Source organism: Pecten maximus, chromosome 1 (genome assembly GCF_902652985.1).
Source record: "Pecten maximus chromosome 1, xPecMax1.1, whole genome shotgun sequence".
NCBI lineage: Eukaryota > Metazoa > Mollusca > Bivalvia > Pectinida > Pectinidae > Pecten > Pecten maximus.
Window position 1 is genome coordinate 11,739,624 of NC_047015.1, and position 22,434 is coordinate 11,762,057.

The 22,434-nt window shown below is 35.0% G+C and overlaps 2 protein-coding genes across 3 annotated transcripts; one reads left to right on the forward strand and one right to left on the reverse strand.

Annotated features, from left to right (window-relative positions):
- Positions 1–2,906: 2,906 nt before the first annotated feature.
- LOC117325014 (60S ribosomal protein L34-like) lies at positions 2,907–8,397 on the reverse strand. The gene is made up of 6 exons (XM_033880891.1): positions 8,362–8,397; positions 7,813–7,877; positions 7,459–7,472; positions 7,017–7,096; positions 5,807–5,910; positions 2,907–3,006 (listed from the first exon to the last, which is right to left on the reverse strand). The coding sequence occupies exons 2-6, from the start codon at positions 7,875–7,877 to the stop codon at positions 2,928–2,930; spliced, it is 342 nt and encodes a 113-aa protein (XP_033736782.1). The 5' UTR covers positions 8,362–8,397; the 3' UTR covers positions 2,907–2,927.
- On the forward strand, positions 8,398–20,448 carry LOC117324999 (vesicle transport through interaction with t-SNAREs homolog 1A-like). 2 transcript variants are annotated; one of them, XM_033880878.1, is made up of 8 exons: positions 8,398–8,548; positions 10,529–10,587; positions 10,876–10,986; positions 14,281–14,355; positions 16,024–16,108; positions 16,426–16,496; positions 16,709–16,770; positions 19,195–20,448. In XM_033880878.1, exons 1-8 carry the CDS (start codon positions 8,455–8,457, stop codon positions 19,214–19,216), a joined length of 579 nt encoding a protein of 192 aa, XP_033736769.1. In that variant the 5' UTR covers positions 8,398–8,454; the 3' UTR covers positions 19,217–20,448. The 2 variants fall into 2 exon arrangements, with proteins under 2 accessions (XP_033736769.1, XP_033736762.1); XM_033880871.1 differs by having other exon boundaries at positions 8,403–8,548; positions 19,076–20,448.
- The last annotated feature ends 1,986 nt before the right edge of the window (positions 20,449–22,434 follow it).

Genomic DNA, 22,434 nt, shown 5'->3' on the forward strand with positions numbered 1-22,434 from the left:
TTAGTTTAACTCCGGCATGGGATAGTTTAACCCCAGAGGGACTCTATTGCCAATTATCAGCACCCTAGTACAAGTATTAATACCTTTCAACACTTGCACCAAAAACTTAACGCACAAATATTCTAAGTCCAAAAATTTAAAAAATTCTGGTTTTTTCCCAAAAAAATCTTTTAGTTTAACTCCGGCTGGGGATAGTTTGACCCCCACAGGGACCATACTACCATAAATTACTATGCCTTTCACCACTTGCACCAAAAATTTAACATTTGGAAAACCAACGCCGACGCCGGAGTGACAACATAAGCTCTCACTCTTCTTCGAAGAGACGAGCTAAAAATTATTGTTTTTCTAGAAAAAAATGTGTGTTCGAACTATCCGCGTGTTCGAATTAATCGGAGGTTTACCGTACATCATTTATTATAATGTGAACCCATATATAACCATACCTTATATATTTAAGCATTTAAGCGTAGCAGATTCTTACAGAAGTTTGCAAACAAAATTTATTTCATACCCCCATGAAACTAAAAAAAAAAATTGACATCAACGCTATAATTAATTTTTGAAAATGATTTTCTAATTTAAAACATGTTTTATGTACAATTTTACTGGTTTTAAATGGGATTCTTTTTCTCAAATCAATACGCAACGTCAATTGTCGTATTGTGACGTCACATTTTCCGCGCCATTCTCGGATTTCTTTCATAGAAGAATGAAAAGAATTTTTCGATCAATCACATTTGAGTATTTACCATGAAAACAAAGAAAAATTAATTATTATAACGTAAACGCACATATACATCATACATTATGTATTACCGTATTTGACCTAATAAGGGCGCAGGGCGCGGGTAATTGACAGTGGGGGCGCCCTTATTAAGATTAGTTATATGAAACAGACTATACCTTATAGCAGAATACCCAAGGTTGTGGAAACGGTAAAATATTCAGTCATAAAAATATTCCAGATGAAGATATCTATTCATTATCATATATTAAGCTTAAACATCACTTGAATACTCCTGTAAACTTGTAAACCATGCCAGCTGATCTTTAGACCAGAGAACGTGTGTTCCTTTGTTCTATTTATAGAAACAGGTGATTTCCCAGATCTTATCAGACATCGTTTTCTTTGACCTTATAATTGATTTACAATGTCTTTTACTAGCTTTCTGTTCTGAACAAAAGTTATTTATCAACAAGAATGAAGTGTTTACTTTATCTTCAAATAAAGATGGTAAGTTATTATTTGTATGTGTGTTTAGTTTTGGGTGCTCTTTGCACTGACATGTCATCCGTAGCCTGTAGGAATACACAAAATGTGGCGAAAACATGTGTTCCAGTTACTTAATTTGCTGAAGAAAATTGAACACATAAAGTAGCAAAATATTTCACATGAATTATTACTTTTGAACACCTTTTTGACACTCAGTCAAAGATTTATTTCCTTGAAAAAAAGGTAGGGGCGCCCTTATTAGGTCAAATACGGTATAATGTAAACCCACATATAAATATAAAAGTGAAACTTTATGAGTTTGATTATGTTGACAGTTTTGTCGGAGATGTATATTGAAGAATATTGATTAGTAATTGGTCTAAACAGGTTGACCTCTGGAAATGATTGGTAGACTGGACTCTGTTGATTCCCCGATTGCTTACTTTCACTCTCTAAATTCTATTGGATAGGAATTCCCTTTTATCCATCCTAGGAGCAGGGCCGTTAAAAGCCTCGTTTTCCCCAATCCTCGAGGCTCAACGAGTTGTGATGCAAGGCCTTACTAAGCAAGAACTCCCTTTAGACTAGTGGTAGGGTGTCCGCTGAGATAGCGAGAGCTCGCCAGTTCGAACCGTAACGCAGCAGGATATCATTCAGGACTTGTTTCTATTGGATTTAGTGCTGTCGACCACAAATGACATCGAAAATATTAATTCTCCCGACAATGTTATTACAATCTTCATGTGCCAAAACCATACATTTATACATTTTAGATGGCTGCTGTCAACCATTTTGTTTTTCGATAATTAAACCTGCACAACTAAGAACCAAGGGGAACATCCATGAAATTCGAGAAATATCAATTTGGTACTTAAACATATCTTAACTACATACATTTTAATAGCATTAGAAATATCGACATGGCTGCCATTAGGTTTAAGCACAACTTCGGACAAAGGGGAACTTGAATATGAAGACGATGGTTAGAAATAGCGATAACAAGGACGGTTTAGATGGACAGAAGGAATGGCAATCGAAAATCCATCGCATAGTTCTTACAAGATGCCCAATGGGCCTGAATCACTTGCCTGCTTTGAGATTTAGATTGATCTTAATCACTTGAGCTAATTACCACTCGATTCAAATATCAGTGTAGGCTAGGTTTATTCATTCAAATAAATTATGTAGCCCTTCATTTCAGCATACTGCTGGGCCATTATCAAGCCTCTTGGCTTATTTTTACGATTCAAGATTTTTAACACATTTGACCATTGTAACCTTGAAAATAGATAAAGGTCATTCATTTGAACAAATTTGATATACATAGCCTTCATCCCTGCATGTTACAGACCCAGTATTAGGTTTCTGAACCTCTTGGTTAGCAATAGTTGTTTAAAAGATTTGAGTGCATTTGGCCCTGTGACCTAGAATGCAGGTCAAGATTATTCATTTGATCAATTTGGTAGCATCTCGCCCCAGTGTGCCATAGGCCCAATTTCAAGTCTCTAGACCTCTTGGGTTATATGGAGAAATTTTGGACAAGATTTGAGCATACAATGTACTTGACCTGTGACCTTGAATGTAGGTCAAGGACATTCTTTTAAACCGGCCTTCAATGTGTGTAATGAGGGGGAACCTACTGTCTCATAGACAAAACCAAACATTCCACATAAAACACTGAATTCACACATATTGTCTACAACACCCTTGTTTATTTTTTAGCTGCCTCCTGCGCCTTCAAAACACGGACAACAATCTTCTGTTCTTCAATTAGGAAAGCACGCACAATCCTGAAAGTATAAAATTACACACTTTAGTTTAATTCAAATGAACAAAGGGAAACTAATGACTGTTGAACATAACTCAAAAACGACAATGAAAGTGATGATTTTGTGATAATCCTGTATTCAACACTAATTTGTCCAAACATATGCAAATATTGTGGCATTTCTTTCCTCTAAAGTTCCATGTTCAACATAGACAGGACAAGAAATCTCAAGAGGGATCTTTGTACCCACCATCTTATGATCTTTATTGGATCTTTGTAATGCTGATCTTTTCTGTACTAAGGGAACCTACATATCAAGATTCAGAAATAATTCAAGAAATAACGATAATAAGCTTTAACTGCCACAATGGCTCCATTTTGTTTTCGTGATCAGACTACAAACTAAAAAGGTACAACTTGGAAAAAAGTGGAACCTACATGTAAAGTTTTGGATTTTATTTTAGTGATAACAAGCATTGTTTGTGGATGGATGATGGACATGGGGCCATTTGAATACATCAGATACAAGAAGCTTATGAGCCTTAACAGTCCTTAGACTTCAAAGATTCAGTAGCAGTATTGTAGTACTGACAACGATGCAATACTGTATGTTGGCTATGGTCAAACTTCTTGGAATCATTTCAGGCAAGTTTGAATTGAATCGTAATGTCTGGAGAAGAAGTTTAAAAAGTGATTTTCATGATGGTGACCATGTTGGTTTTCTGACTGACCAGAAAAATACTAACACTAGGTCAGGACTATCTCTGGATCTTTTTCATGTGTTTTAGCTGAATCTGTCTGATGGAATTTGAGAAGTTGGAAATGTGAAAAGTTTATGGACGATGAAAGATGAAGCACAATGATTATAGGTCTTCCTGACAAAGTTTCTCCAACATGCCAGGTACAGTAGGTAGGTGGCAATTAAACATTTGCACGTTCCCTAACATTCCATTAACTGCACATGTTCCCTAACATTCCCGTAACTGCACACGTTCCCTAACATTCCCTTAACTGCACATGTTCCCTAACATTCCCGTAACTGCACATGTTCCCTAACATTCCCGTAACTGCACATGTTCCCTAACATTCCCTTAACTGCACATGTTCCCTAACATTCCCGTAACTGCATATGTTCCCTAACATTCCATTAACTGCACATGTTCAATAACATTCCCGTAAAGGTTTGTGAAAAATTGGTTCACAAGTTTAGGAGGAGTTGTCTGGACAAGAAAAACCTATGAATAGTTACCAGTAACCATGGCAACCAAAATTTTGGAATTTAAACAGCTGCATGCACATGTTCCTTAACATTCCCGTGAAGTTTTGTGAAAATTGGTTCACAAATTTAGTTGTCCGGACAAGAAAAAAACCTATGAATAGTGACCAGTAACCGTGACAACCAAAATTTTGGAATGAAACAGCTACATGAACACCTACACATGGTCCTCTCTATTTGTGTGAAGTGTCATTGCAATCGGCCCACCAGTTTTGGGCCGATTGCAATTATAAAAATAACAGTAGGCTAAGTTTATTCAATAAATATTTGTAGCCCTTCATTCCAGCATACTATTGGCCCAATTGACCTCTGTGACCACCAGACAACAGGACAACGCACCACAGCATATTAGGCTCTAGAGCTGAAACGAATAGCAGATTTTGGCATTCGATTATTCGTTTGGTTTATTTGAACGGTATTCGAAAATTCGGGAGTATGCAGTCGACACTTAAGAAAATGTAATTATTTCTGATTTACTAAGCTGGATAGACGACTGAAAAGCTTTAAATAAGTAACAGCGATATATACAACTGAAGAATGGCCAGAGCTAAGTCGGAAGCTCACTTTAACAATCGTAAAAAAAAATCACCAAGTTCACCTAGTGACGAAAACGTAATAGTTGGCCTACCTGATTGACGTACATGTGTCTGTCATATTGTCAATGTCAAGAGAAGGAATATTTACGTTATAAGACCAATAAATAATTAAAAAAAAATCAACGTTCATTACATTGGGTCTGTATGTAAATGCTCTACATTCAATGTACTGGCAAAATAACATGAAATAAAACGACCATGATCCACATGGTAAATTTTCCTCTGTCGGTTGAGCGCTTGTAACCGGGAATGTCGCTATTGTTTCAAAGCGTTTTATAGACACTGGCGTAATGCATATGGCGCACCACATGGTTGCCAGTACACAGTTCGGATATGAAAGATAGCAGCACTGTACCTTATTTACGATGTCATGTCAGAAAAATGTTTATATCTTTTCATTCACGCGTTTTGGAACTTATTCATGTCAAAATAGTTGTATATACATGTAATTTTATGTTAAACTGAATGCTGGATTGGAACGGAAATCTGACGTCTGAACACGTTTTCAATGAGTTTGACCCGGAGATGATTTGCTATCTTAGATGTAAAGTACCTTTGTACGTTAAAACCCCTAAGCATAGCTTACATTCTGCTTAAGATTTAGCTGGAAATGCTACCAAACTCAAATGGAACGTTTGTACATGTTTCAGATCAAAGGACTAAAGGGATTGTAAATATCGTACCGAATATTCGAATACAATTCCACGAATCGAATATTCGGGGAATTGGTATTCGTTTCGTATTCGTATTCATTCGTTTCAGCTCTAATAAGCTCACTTACCTTTCGGGTAGGTGAGCTAATAATCATTTGCCTAGTATTGTTCCCACACTGATTAAATGATGGTTCTGTTTATAGATCGATCATGGTGAAGTATTCTTGATGATACTTGGAAGATTATTTAAAATACAAGTTCAAGTTTACTGTAATCAAGTGAGAATTTTGTGTTTACCTTTCTCTTACACATTTGTGGCACCTAGATCCACCATATGCTCTGGTTACAGACTTGAGGCGTTTGGACATTGACATGAGCTCCTTAGGTCTGGCTGGGGTAATCTGTTTACAAAAGAAACACAGTTAATCTTAAAATATAAATCTTTTGAAAGAGAAGTCTTCCAGGGTGTAAAATTCTACAAGCCCAATTCCCAGGGCTACTGGTCATGGTTTTTAGGTCAGCACTAGCTACTCCGCATTTATTTTTCTGTGCCAAAACTTTTGTTTATAAATCTACATTAAAAGCCAGTCTATTTCTGTACATAGTTCAGATAGATGTAGACATGAAAATTGGTCTGGCTATGCAAGATTTTACTACCACAGGTGGTTGACATGGGTTCAACACACATTTCAAGTCCCAAGAGATCATGACCTGGCTAATACAGAAATGGGTGGGAGGGGGATGATTGGGAGCCAGTTAAAGCCCCACTGGTCCAATTAAAGATCATCCTGACAACCCATAGCCCCTAGATTTCTTTAATTTATTGTTTGATTAACATGTGGCATATCTTAGCTGAGTAAACAAAAAGGTTTGTCAGAGAAGAGATTGATGGTGATGGCCGGAAGTTTATAAAACTTCTTAATTACAAATTCATTTTCCCCTGTAAAATTGTATACTATAATCTCTATTTCAACACATATATGTTCAACTTTAAATGAATAGTTAATTTTCTATTTCTTAGTTTGTTTTTTCTTTTGTATTGATTAAGTAAACGGTTAAGTTATGAGAAGTTATTCGATTTTCCACACTATTTTCTTACCTTTTAATTTCTTTTACCTGTCTGCACAGGTAAATATACATCAATTGTCATTAAAATTTAAACTAATGTAAAGAGGAGGATCTAACAAATGATTTTTCTACAAGGCATTTTTCACTGTGAAAACAAATAAAAAAGTTATTGCAGAGTGACCATCATACATAACTAATGACCAATTGGTCAAAAAGAATGCAGCGGTTATGCATATAGTAATACAGGACAGCGTGGTAAGGGTTAAATGATGAAATAATCAATATATATATATTTTTTAACAACCCTTCCCAGGTTGTGCAGAATATCCCTTAAAAATTGCCATATCCTCTCCACTTTCACAAAGAAATTGTAGAATTCCCAAGAATAAATTCATGCTGCATTCATTCTCAAAAATATACAATTATACAATACACTCACCCCATGTAACTTGATTTTGCAACCACCACATTTTGGGATGCTTCCAAGCTTCTTTGTGTATAAGTATACCAGCTTACCACCTGAAATGTAGATGATCAACATTATAAGTTATAGCGTTGTTGTTCTTAAAATATTGGATTAACTTCTTAATCATTTTATTACATTTTATGAATTCATATACATATTTGTGTGCACTTCAGATCTGTTACAATGATTATGCATAAATAATGTCTGCATTAACTTTTCTGTACTGAACTAAATCAATAAATTCAAGGACCAATATTCTTTACCATTTCAAGTCCCTAGTACCACCAAGATTCCTGAATACAGTAATAAATTAAATAATTTGAATTGTTGTGACTGTCCCACTATGTAAACTAATCCAGCACTAGTATTTCGTTTTCACGGCATGCAATTATTTTTTCTTTTTCTTCTGACTTACCGGGAGTCTTTGATCTGTGCAGAGGTCATCGAATGAAATAAAAAATAAGTTATACCTTAAATAAATTTTCATCTATGCAAGATATTTATTCTCACATGAAAAAGAAAGCATTTCCACTAAAAAAGTTGATTTGAAAAAATTCATTACCAAATTTAACAAGGACAGTCATTTAGATCCCCTGCCAAGGAGACATGACAAATTTCAATGAAATCATTTATATTAAATAGGATGTTTAGAGGTAATAGTCAATATGAAGCTATGCTCAAGATAACTTTTAAAACATGTGGGTAGGGTGGGGTGTGGGGTCGGGGATTTCACCCCTTCCTTTCTTTAATGCAAGTTAGAGGTACTCACACTCTCCTGCGGTTGCTGTTGGTGTTGTAAGACAAGCGTCGGCGAAATGTAAGTCGCTGAACCATCTATGAAGGAAAATGTGTTTTGAAATCATTATGATCTTAAGATGGGCACAGGGATGCAGAAATCATGGGAAGTCAATGTATGGCCCTTTACAGCATTTTGAAAATTTCTGTGCATATATGGCCCATACCCATGGAAATCACTGAATATATTTTCCAACTTTTGGTTCCGAATGAATTTGAGTCACTGTTTGATTATATATTTTCATCCGGACAAATGTCTTAATTCAGAAAATAGCCAACTGGATTTGTGAAACTTAACCGTAAACTCGTATAAATGTAAAAGAAACAAACATCTTTCCTTGTCAAAACAATCCGATTGATGAATATTTTTGATCAAATTACGCGCGTCATTGAAAAAATAACACTCGCTGAAGTTTCTTGAATATATTTGTTCAATAAATTTTATCTTAAAATCATAAAATTGCGAACATATAAGGACGGATGCAAGCGATTTTTGTTACAGACATAATCACGTTCAACGCACCTTGATGGTGGCCGGAAGAAAGGACGACCGGAAGTTTGGTTTATTTTGATCGGGAACCCTCTGCAGTTTACTATAGCATATGAAAATGACAGAATGGCGTCACTGATCGAATCGTACGAGCAACAATATTCCAGCCTGACAGCTGATATTACTCACAATATTAGTAAAATATCAAATACACATGGAGGTAAGTAAACAGTACTGTGAAGAAACATGTTTTTGCCTGTCTTACGGATTATGAATGGTGTAAAATTTCTTGTACCAACGCCGGTGAATCACTCCGGCAATATCTACTAGGCTATCGGCCTTAATAATGCACTTATATTTTAATTTCTGTACTTAAATACAAACATTTAACAGTATGGTACATGTTTGACAGAACAAACAAACTACATGAAGTTGTCGTATCCTTTCCGTTTTAGGATTCATGGTAATGAATGCGAGATACCCGTCATGTCCGAAAACTTACATAAAAAAATGTACATGTGTACAGTAACGTCACATGTAGGTAATTTCGATGGGGGAAATATTTTCAAATTATACTTAAAGTATTCAACATACAAGAATTGCTACATATAAATTGGCTTGCATGGGACCCCCCCCCCCCCCCGAAAATATCTTCAGATCACCAACACATAGTGCATATGATACATTGTGCTAATTATTTGATATATAACATAGTAACACCATTGATGAAGGAAGACAACTTTATGACTCGTGCCCTGATCAAGACTGGGCCTTGAACTCACGATCTACTGTACCCAATCGCCTAGCCAGAAATGCTTATACTGCTGCGCCTCATTGATGTTATTAAAAAAGAATGTTTCAATGGCACAGTGATAGTTGGCCAAATATCCTGACATGATCATAGTGGAAGTCGACTATTTGATGATACAAATTGTGCACATATTACAAATATTCATCGAGTACAACTACGACAGGAAACATCCTTGGGAGAAGGGGAATAGATTTTGCATAAAAGGTGACTCTAACTTCCAAGGGGCCAAAGGGGTGGGGCCCAATATGTAAATTAGTTGTAATTCCTTTAAATCACTACTAGTCATAAAGTTATGAATAGATCCCCCGATTTAAACCCAATTTGGTCAGAAACATCCTTGGGGGAAGGGGAACAGATTTTGCATAAATGATGATTCTGACCCCCAAGGGGCCAGAGCGGTGGGTCAAATAGGGGAAATAGAGGTAATTTCTTTAAATCGCTACTAGTCATAAAGTTATGAATGGATTTGAACCCAATTTGCTCAGATCTAGTGGCATCCTTGGGGAAAGGGGAACAGATTTTGCTGTGACCCTCCATACCATAACCATGTATAGCATTGCTGGACATTAAGGGATAAACACAATTCTGATGTAAAAATAGGCCCAAGGGTCTTTCCCCACCCTAAGGGACTTAGTTAAAACACAATCATGTTGTAAAAACAATCCCTGCGGTCTTTTCACACCCTTAAGAGAGTCAATCTGGATTCCATTATCTCTGTAAAGCAGTTGGGATCCCCACACTATAACCATATATGGCATTGTTCGAGATTGACAATTTGATAAAGCTACATATTAACGAATTGAACATGAACATTATTTGAACATTTGGTTATATTTTAAATCCAACCAGATGAGTGATAACGGCCCCATGGGCCTCTTGTTTATTATCTTTATCAGGGTTACAAAGTTACGGGAAGATAATAGATACTTTAACAGTTTAACTAGTACTGTGCTTCATTAAAAAATTATGATGTAAAAGGAAACAGGAAACAAAGATTTGGCCATATCTGCAACCAATATTGATTATAAGTGATTGTTGGTTGCTGTTTCATCGTCACTATTGACGGATCATGATTGTCATATATTAGTCTAGTATAAAGCTTTGATGTACCAAAATACAAGTTCATAAAGATGATCCAAAAAGCATCTTAATGCCACCCCATGCGATTAATACATCATTCTTACATCCTATAGCTATCTTAATACTCTTTACATACTCCAGTACAGATAGTGAAGATTACTGGGGTAGATGAGTATTTCCTGTGAAAAATAGTTTTGGGGTTTTACCTATACAGATTGCTGAATATTGATTTTTTTTTTAAGTTCAATAATACCATATTTTAAGTTATAATGTCACAAGATTATACCCTGTACACCTACTTTATTTCAGCTGAGAAGCAAAAATACATCAGACAGGTTGACAAACTGTTTGATGAGGTGTCCGAACTGGTAAGTATATATATAAAATCTGAATTTATGTGTTTTAAAATTGATCTAACAGAATTTTCCAATACATGTATTTACTAATCCGTTTCTTTTACCATAAATATGGCCCCTATTTTGGTCACTATCCAATACATTTGATTTTCACTATTGTGTACATTTTAAAAATGTAAACATAGGAAAATGATATTGTTATTGAATTAAAACAATGTGATAGATAAAAGTTGTAGGTTTTATATTAACAGAGCTCTATTGATCTGTCATCAGTAATCAGTGATTGAACTTCTTTTGAAGCTGGAACAGATGGAGTTGGAGGTGAAAGATTTACCATCAAGAGATAAACAGAAGTATCAGACTCGTGTCAAAAGTTATAAAACTGAGCTTGGAAAACTACAGACCGACACAGTGAGTTCATCAGATGATAATTACACAGGACATCTTTTATAATATATACACATATAATTTTTGAGAGAAACAGGAAAATAAAACACAAAAGGAAACACTGGTCAGTGTAAGGTTAGAAATCCTATCAATAAATGTTTTTCTGGTTAGTCTAATTAGTAATCCTATCAATAAATGTTTTTCTGGTTAGTCTAATTAGTAATCCTATCAGTATATGTTTTTCTGGTTAGTCTAATTAGTAAATGCTATCAATAAATGTTTTTCTGGTTAGTCTAATTAGTAATCCTATCAATAAATGTTTTTCTGGTTAGTCTAATTAGTAATCCTATCAGTATATGTTTTTCTGGTTAGTCTTATTAGTAAATCCTATCAATAAATGTTTTTCTGGTTAGTCTAATTAGTAAATGCTATCAATAAATGTTTTTCTGGTTAGTCTAATTAGTAATCCTATCAATAAATGTTTTTCTGGTTAGTCTAATTAGTAATCCTATCAATAAATGTTTTCCTGTCAGTCTTATTAGAAATCCTATCAATAAATATTTTCCTGGTCAGTCTAATTATACCTACGCAACGAAGTTGGGGGGTATACTGGAGTCAGGTTGTCTGTCTGTAGACACATCTTTTCGAGACAACTCCTAAACTGGTGGACTGATTCCAATGACACTTCACACAAATAGAGAGGACCATGTGTAGATGTTCATGTAGCTGTTTAAATTCCAAAATTTTGGTTGTCATGGTTACTGGTCACTATTCATAGGTTTTTCTTGTCCGGACAACTCCTCCTAAACTTGTGAACCAGTTTTCACAAAACTTCACGGGAATGTTAGGGAACATGTGCAGATGTGCATGTGCACGCAGCTGTTTAAATTCCAAGTTTTTGTTACCATGGTAACTGGTCACTATTAACAGGTTTTTATTGTTCAGACAACTCTTCCAAACCTTGTGGACTGATTTCAACAAAACTTATGACTAAATTCTCTTTATTATGAACAACACATATTCCAGCCATTCTGAATTTCAGAAATAGGGGCATGCACAGGTTATCTTAGTTAGCCTCTAAATAACCTAATAGTAATCCTATCAATAAACAGTGTCCCAGTCAGTGTAATTGATAATCATATCAATAAACGGTGTCCTAGTTGGTGTAATTAATATCCTATCAATAAACACTGTGCCGGTCAGTGTATTTGATAATCCTATCAATAACAGTGTCCGGTCAGTGTAATAAATATCCTATCAATAAAAACTGTCCTGGTCAGTGTAATTAATAATCCTATCAATAAACTGTCCCGGTCAGTGTAATTAATAATCCTATCAATAAACACTGTCCCGGTCAGTGTATTTGATAATCCTATCAATAAACACTGTCCCGGTCAGTGTAATAAATATCCTATCAATAAACTGTGTCCCTGTCAGTGTAATTAATAATCCTATCAATAAACAGTGTCCCAGTCAGTGTAATTAATAATCCTATCAATAAACTGTGTCCCGGTCGGTGTAATTAATAATCCTATCAATAAACAGTGTCCAAGTCAGTGTAATTAGTAATCCTATCAATAAACACTGTCCCGGTCGGTGTAATTAATAATCCTATCAATAAACAGTGTCCGGTCAGTGTAATTAATAAGCCTATCAATAAACAGTGTCCCGGTCAGTATAATTAATAATCCTATTAATAAACAGTATCCCGGTCAGTGTAATTAATAATTCTATCAATAAACAGTGTACCGGTCAGTGTAATTAATAATCCTATCAATAAACAGTGTCCCGGTCGGTGTAATTAATAATCCTATCAATAAACGGTGTCCTGGTCAGTGTAATTAATAATCCTATCAATAAACAGTGTCCCGGTCAGTGTAATTAATAAGCCTATCAATAAACAGTGTCCTGGTCAGTGTAAATAATAAGCCTATCAATAAACAGTGTCCCGGTCAGTGTAATTAATAATCCTATCAATAAGCAGTGTCCCGGTCAGTGTAATTAATAATCCTATCAATAAACAGTGTCCCGGTCGGTGTAATTAGTAATCCTATCAATAAACAGTGTCCTGGTCAGTATAATTAATAATCCTATCAATAAACTGTGTCCCAGTCAGTGTAATTAATAATCCTATCAATAAACAGTGTCCCGGTCGTTGTAATTAATAATCCTATCAATAAACAGTGTCCCAGTCAGTGTAATTAGTAATCCTATCAATAAACACTGTCCCGGTCAGTGTAATTAATAATCCTATCAATAAACAGTGTCCGGTCAGTGTAATTAATAATCCTATCAATAAACAGTGTCCTGGTCAGTGTAATTAATAAGCCTATCAATAAACAGTGTCCCGGTCAGTGTAATTAATAATCCTATCAATAAGCAGTGTCCCGGTCAGTGTAATTAATAATCCTATCAATAAACAGTGTCCCGGTCGGTGTAATTAGTAATCCTATCAATAAACAGTGTCCTGGTCAGTATAATTAATAATCCTATTAATAAACAGTATCCCAGTCAGTGTAATTAATAATTCTATCAATAAACAGTGTTCCGGTCAGTGTAATTAATAATCGTAATTAATAATCCTATCAATAAACAGTGTCCCGGTCGGTGTAATTGATAATCCTATCAATAAACAGTGTCCCTGTCAGTGTAATTAATAATCCTATCAATAAACAGTGTCCCGGTCAGTGTAATTAATAATCCTATCAATAAACGGTGTCCTGGTCAGTGTAATTAATAATCCGATCAATAAACAGTGTCCCGGTCGGTGTAATTAATAATCCTATCAATAAACAGTGTCCCTGTCAGTGTAATTAATAATCCAATCAATAAACACTGTCCCTGTCAGTGTAATTAATAATCCAATCAATAAACACTGTCCCGGTCAGTGTAATTAGTAATCCTATCAATAAACACTGTCTCGGTCAGTGTAATTAATAATCCTATCAATAAACAGTGTCCCGGTCAGTGTAATTAATAATCCTATCAATAAACAGTGTTCTGGTCAGTGTAATTAGTATTCCTATCAATAAACAGTGTTCTGGTCGGTGTAATTAGTAATACTTTAGATGAAGTGTTGACATCCTGGTCAGTGTATATAAGCTATATATATAGGATATGAATGTAGAGGCATATGTGTTGTCTTGATCAATCAGATAAGTGTCAATATTAATAAATGGTTTCCTACAAATATTTTATTTTAGGCTGAACACTTTGCTTGCTTCCTTGACATTCTGTGCCCTTTAAATTTGTTGAAAAACCTATATCTTGTAAACGTAAGAAGGTGTCTGATAATATATGATTATATTCTATTTACAGCGGCGAGCTAAACTTGGTATAGATAGCAGTCGAGATGAGCTTCTAGGAGATGACACACATGAGTCTGAGGATCAGGTAACACAGCCCTTATATAGTCATTATGATAAAGAGAATACAATTAAAAAAAAAAAAAAACCATTACCAGCATATTTTGTCTAACTAGGGATTTTGTTATTATAGATTCGACAAAGTCTGCCTTTCGTTAACTCTGGTCCTGTGAGCTTATGCCATTATGCTGCATCCACCATTCATGCAAGCTTTGTGTTTGGCTCAGTTTCTCAAAAAGTATCAGTTGTATTCAAACCAAACACAGAATAAGTTTCATTGTAGTATGGACATCTCAAAACACCCTATTGATTATATAAATTTTGGTGTAGTTTGGGGTAAAGAACCTTAGATTTTGAGAAATTAATTCAAGATCTTTATTTAATCTCAATTGAATTGCAAGATGGCATAGTTTATAGTCAAATTGGCACACTGCAATTAAGTCATTGGTCAAGATCACTGGGTCAAAGGTCAATGTCAAATTTTGTATCTTATCACTGATTATATTTTGTTATGTCCGTAAACAATCCTTAGTAATCTTATCACTATTTCTTGAAAAGTACAAGAGGGATATATTCTTCAAATTTGATGTCTATGTTCCCCTTGATCCCAAGTTGTGCCAATTCAATTTAGATTTTTTGATCAGATGAGTTTTGACCAGATGATCAAATCAAAATGGCCAACTGGCCATCTTGGATTTTGAGAATTGAAGTTTGTTATCATTATTTCTTGAAAGGTACTGGAGGGATATTTCTTAAACTTCCACTTGTTTATATTATCAGATTATTAAGTGAAAAAAAGAAAGAAGAGAAAAGTAGAGAAGATCATTCTGACATAGAACCATTCTCTAGTTGGTGCCAAGATCCCTCTAGGATCTCTTGTTATGAAGTACAGTTAGTCGGAATATACAATGAGATGACTAACTATAGATCAGGGTTACTGGGTCAAAGGTTCAGGTGACCTGAGTCCACACAAAAATTAATGTTGAGGTTCATTTGGTTCTTTCTGGTAAAAGTAGAAATAAAATTAAGGAACCTTTTGGAGATTGCTTAGAATTTACTATACTGACAAAACAGGACATACTAGATATACAGCTACAAATTAAATGTACATTTATGTGTAATTCGTGTTTCTTAAAATTACTACTGCCAAAAGTCACGAACAAATGAGCAAATTTTGACGAATATTGGCCATAAAAGCATTCTTTTAGAGAAGAATAACAAAATTGTGTATCGATAATGTCGCCTCCCTATTTGTTCCCAACTTTTGCATGCTGAATTTTAAGACTGAACAGGAAAACAAACAATAGCCAACAAGTATAGATATCTTTAACAGTTGGAATTTGTTATTACTCTTTCTCAGAAAGTCCTTCCTAGATCTTTCTAAGTGTTCATATATAGATTCTCCTTGCCATCAAACTGCTAAGAGAAAAAGGAGAAAGAAGATAAAAGTATAAAAAGGAGAAAGAAGATAAAAGTATAGAAAAATGTCATGATGATCAGTCTCTCCAAGAACCAATCAAGATAACTCATTGGTGGGGACCAAGATCTCTCTGGGATCTTCTGTTATATATGAGTATAATGGTACAAATGTTTTGATATATGTCAATTGTATCATCACATTTAGTGATTCCCAATTTCACACTTAATCTCTGTCTAACACTTGTTAACTTGTCTCTGCCAATTGTACCATTTACAGAGAAAAAGACTTTTGGACAACACAGATTCCCTGGATCGTTCTTCACGGCGGTTGGATCATGGATACAGAATTGCTCTGGAGACTGGTATGCAACTTTTTGCAAGAAATAGTGTTTCAAAAGAATTGCTGAAATTTGCGGCCTGGTGTAACATTGGACCAACAGAAAGAAAATGCTCTTATTACATAAGTTATAAATAGAAATGAATTATTTCTGTTTCACATAACATACACATACTGGGGCGATACTTTATTTCATGTTTGGTTTGGAGATACAATAGTCACTAAGTTTTCATTTGAATAATGAACTTATAGAAAGTTTATAGTTTCTGCTACTTTTGTTTTCATTATATATATATATTGGTGACAAGTGTTTGAAATTCTACTTGATTATTTGTGTTCCAGAGGAAATGGGTGCCCAAGTTTTACAGGACCTAAGTGGTCAAAGACAGACTATACAGCGATCAAGAAATAGGGTGAGTATATCTCATTCTATACTATAAGGTCCTAAGTTCTGAGGTTAGTATCATTGTTAAGTGTAAAGTCTATATGGTAAGTAAACAGAAATGCTATAATCATGTCTTAAATCCAGCATAATGTGATGTTGATATTACATAGAGATGATAAATGATTGACAAAGACGAAGACATTGTGACTATCAACTAGCAACATCATACTTTATTTCCAGCTTGAAGAAATGAATAGCAGTCTCGGAAAAAGTTCTCGTGTCTTATCTGGGATGATGAGAAGGTAAGTACAATCACAGTCAGTGTACAGTGTGTGTACTGTCTGGGTCTATATGATGGTAAGTAATCACAGTCAGTGTACAGTGTATGTACTGTCTGGGTCTATATGATGGTAAGTAATCACAGTCAGTGTACAGTGTATGTACTGTCTGGGTCTATATGATGGTAAGTAATCACAGTCAGTGTACAGTGTATGTACTGTCTGGGTCTATATGATGGTAAGTAATCACAGTCAGTGTACAGTGTATGTACTGTCTGGGTCTATAAGATGGTAAGTACAATCACAGTCAGTGTACAGTGTATGTACTGTCTGGGTCTATATGATGGTAAGTAATCACAGTCAGTGTACAGTGTATGTACTGTCTGGGTCTATAAGATGGTAAGTAATCACAGTCAGTGTACAGTGTATGTACTGTCTGGGTCTATAAGATGGTAAGTAATCACAGTCAGTGTACAGTGTATGTACTGTCTGGGTCTATATGATGGTAAGTAATCACAGTCAGTGTACAGTGTATGTACTGTCTGGGTCTATATGATGGTAAGTAATCACAGTCAGTGTACAGTGTATGTACTGTCTGGGTCTATATGATGGTAAGTAATCACAGTCAGTGTACAGTGTATGTACTGTCTGGGTCTATAAGATGGTAAGTAATCACAGTCAGTGTACAGTGTATGTACTGTCTGGGTCTATATGATGGTAAGTAATCACAGTCAGTGTACAGTGTATGTACTGTCTGGGTCTATATGATGGTAAGTAATCACAGTCAGTGTACAGTGTATGTACTGTCTGGGTCTATATGATGGTAAGTAATCACAGTCAGTGTACAGTGTATGTACTGTCTGGGTCTATATGATGGTAAGTAATCACAGTCAGTGTACAGTGTATGTACTGTCTGGGTCTATATGATGGTAAGTAATCACAGTCAGTGTACAGTGTATATGTATATATATTTGCATGTACATTCATACTATCTCGGGTGATGAGATGGTAAGTAGTCAGTCAGTGTGCAGTGTATTTACATATATATATATTATTCAATTTTGATTTTGATCTGGAAAACAAAATGTCTGACAGATAGCCAAGTTGCATTTTGAAAATTGAGATTTGTTATCACTTGTTCTTTAGAAATACAAGAAGAATATTTTTCAAACTTCACATGTAGTTTCCCCTTGGTCTGTAGTGTTCATTTGATTTTGAATCTGATCGGGGGGAAAATGGCTAACAGGCAGCCATCTCAAATTTTGACAATTTAAGTTTACTATTTCTATTCCTCAGAAATTTCTTCTTAGATCTTTCTTTGATTTCATATGGAGGTTTTCCTTTTATCAGATTGATAATACCAGTCTTACATACAACCAATAAAGATTCAATGTCCCTGTAGGATCTCTTGTTGATGTCCAAAGTTTTAAAGATATAACCTTTTATAATCCACCGACAGTGTACATTATACGATATCTAGATCACCGCAGTGACCTTAACATCCAGGTCATTGATCAGGACCATAATAAGTATACACAATAGCTAATACAGGCAGATGTGTTAACACGGATCAGGACCATAATAAGTATACACAATAGCTAATACAGGCAGATGTGTTAACACGGATCAGGACCATAATAAGTATACACAATAGCTAATACAGGCAGATGTGTTAACACGGATCAGGACCATAATAAGTATACACAATAGCTAATACAGGCAGATGTGTTAACACGGATCAGGACCATAATAAGTATACACAATAGCTAATACAGGCAGATGTGTTAACACGGATCAGGACCATAATAAGTATACACAATAGCTAATACAGGCAGATGTGTTAACACTGATCAGGACCATAATAAGTATACACAATAGCTAATACAGGCAGATGTGTTTACACGGATCAGGACCTTAATAAGTATACACAATACCGTAGCTAATACAGGCAGATGTGTTAACACGGATCAGGACCATTATAAGTATACACAATAGCTAATACAGGTAGATGTGTTAACACGGATCAGGACCATTATAAGTATACACAATAGCTAATACAGGCAGATGTGTTAACACGGATCAGGACCATAATAAGTATACACAATAGCTAATACAGGCAGATGTGTTAACACGGATCAGGACCATAATAAGTATACACAAAAGCTAATACAGGCAGATGTGTTAACACGGATCAGGACCATTATAAGTATACACAATAGCTAATACAGGCAGATGTGTTAACACGGATATGTCTCTAGATGTAGCTGAAATAATGTCTTTGATAATTTTTTTATAAATATTAATGCATAACTTTATATTCATGTTTCAGGATTATACAGAACAGATTGATGTTGGTGATTATTTGTGCAATATTACTTTTGGTGATAGGATTAGCTATATATTTCATTGTGAAAAGAAACTCTTGATGGTGGTCCTTGACTTTTATAGAATAAAACTTGTGGGATCATGACAGTGGCAATATTGATGGGATTCTGAGGGAAATGCTGTCAACAGACCTTTTATCATCGGGGACACACATGATTGATGCTGTACAACATTAAGGAGAATTCTTCAGATCAAGAAGTAGACAGAGTAATGGCGTAAATTCTACATATCTACAAACACTGCTGGACAAATTAGGGGTCTTAGTTGCTTCAATACTCAATATTAATTTGATAATATATTTATTACATTTTTAACAGTAAAATATTAAGAATGATCAATTTAATAATTGTTTATCACTGCTTATATCATCACTAGTTATGATATGACTGTTTGTATTGATCTATCAGAGTGATATTTTGATATCATCTCTAGTTATGATATAACTGTTGGTATTGATCAATCAGAGAGATATTTTGATATCATCACTAGTTATGATATAACTGTTGGTATTGATCAATCAGAGAGATATTTTGATATCATCACTAGTTATGATATAACTGTTGGTATTGATCAATCAGAGAGATATTTTGATATCATCACTAGTTATGATATAACTGTTGGTATTGATCAATCAGAGAGATATTTTGATATCATCACTAGTTATGATATAACTGTTGGTATTGATCTATCAGAGAGATATTTTGATATCATCACTAGTTATGATATAACTGTTGGTATTGATCAATCAGAGAGATATTTTGATATCATCACTAGTTATGATATAACTTGGTATTGATCAATCAGAGAGATATTTTTATATCATCTCTAGTTATGATATAACTTGGTATTGATCAATCAGAGAGATATTTTGATATCATCACTAGTTATGATATATATAACTGTTGGTATTGATCAATCAGAGAGATATTTTGATATCATCACTAGTTATGATATAACTGTTGGTATTGATCAATCAGAGTGATATTTTTATGTTATCTCTAGTTATGATGTAACTTTTGGTATTGATCAATCGGAGAGATATTTTCTATTTACCACATTGAAATATGTTTTCGGTTAAGATGTAAATTAAGTGTTGGTAGAATATTAAGTGGTTATCGAGGGATATTTTGCTACACCTTTAGCAGTTTTGAATCACATACATATTTATCATAATTTTGCAAAAAAACCTTGTAAGGTAACAATAGGAAATGCTGAATACTCTGATTTCTATGCTTTTTAGCTCACCTGGTCCGAAGTTTTGCAGAATTGATATAAACGACTTCTGCTCTGAAACTAAGCAATGGATATCGCTCATATTTGCCTGGTAGCATCCCCATGGGGTGGGGATTCATAATTGTACAAATGGTGAGACTGACCCCCAAGGGGCCTGAGGGGCGGGGCCAAAATTGGTCAATTTGTTTAAACAACTTCTTCTCTGAAACTAAGCAATGGATATTACTCACATTTGTATGGTAGCATGGTTATGGGGTGAGGATTCAAAATTGTACAAATGTTGGGGTTGACCCGGGCCGCCAGGGGGCTGAGGGGTGGGGCCAAAAGGGGTCAATTTGGCTAAATTGATTTAAACTCTCTGAAACTTAGCAATGGTTTGACTGGTATCATCCTATTGGGGTAGGGATTCAAAATTGTATAAAGGAAGGAGCTGACCCCCCAGGGGGCAGAGGGCAGGGTCAAAAGGGGTCAATTAGTCTAAACAAGATCTTCTCTGAAACTAAGCAATGGATATCACTCACATTTGTGTGGAAGCGTCCCTATGGGGTCGCGCCAAAAGTCAATTTCATTTCATGGATTAATGCACTTTTTGGCATTTTTAGTATTAAAATAAAACCAATGTACATGTACCCATATAAAATGCTTATGATATATATTGACATAGCAATACCAGCGACAAATATACTTAAGCATCATTCTTGTTTCATATCTCATGAAACCAGGTGAGCGATACAGGCCCCCTGGGCCTCTTGTTTGATGCATGGCCTTATTTTCTATTTTTTCCTTCCTTAAAATGAAATAAAAGGAAATTGAACAATGGTCATAATGATATTTTTCACTGGTTTGAAGAATATACCAAAATTTTTCATGATTGTAAGGTATTGGAAACTGAATGAATTTCGAATCACCAACTTAACTTTCATATAATTATATAAACAGGTGTAACATACAGTTGCAAAAAAATTCTATTCTAAGTAAGTTTATTTTTTCTGGTGTTGATACTGAAATAAAGTAATGATGGAATCTCATACTTGCATGTAGTGTGATAAATTGAAAAAATAAAAGCATGAAGAAATTAAAGCTACATACTTGTAGAGTGCTGGGTTCATAGACATAGCTGCTAGATATAATAATAGTTTTATGTTAGAGTAGGGTTGCTTGAAAATGGCACTATTGCTGGGGCCGAGGATGTACATTAAGCCCCAGTACTGGGGTTTATACACGACTCTGTACTGGGGTTTATATGTGCCTCTGTAATGTCATCATCAGAGACCCACTGTTGTTTGCACTTGGCTATGCTACACTTGTCACCCTTGGATCAACTTCGGTGAAATATCCTCCTTTCAATAGAGGCTATTTGATTGACCCAGTCCCATTCTCCTATCACAGTTTCAGCCTAATCAGATTGAAGGTAACATACGCTTTTTAGAATCTGCATATCAGCAACAGTGGCAGAGAGTTATATGGAAAACTTGTTTCAGAAATTTAATACCAAAGGGTTTAAAACCATTTCAGCAGAACATCATTGGTACCCTCTTATCTGACTGAGATGAAGAGCTATCAATAAAACAGGCCTTGGTGATTGAAAAGTTGGTTCTCAGGAATTTCAGCCAATGTGAATGCCGCCAAGTTGTTGTTCAATTTTGATACTCTGTTTAGCATACTGACATATAAAATACATGCTACGCACACCTAGACTGTTCTTAACATTCCAATAACATTGCTGTAGTAGGTTATATTGGTATAAAACGTCACTTAACACCTGTGTTCTTGTCCACTATTATCACAGAATCTGCACACCTTTATGGGCCAGAAATATTTTACATGTACATTTTTATATTATATCCCCTCTAAACTGAAGAGTTCTTATTCTAAAAGGGTTGTGTTGATTGATTTCTATATATAGAATGATGTCAATGAAACATGGATTTTTCACTGGGTTGACCTGCTGGTAATAAGTGTAGCATAGCGTAATGCAACCAGCCATGGGTCTCTGACAATGCTGTACTAATAAATGTACCAGAATGTTTCATTAGGTCACAAATAATTAGATTTGATGTAAGAAAAGCT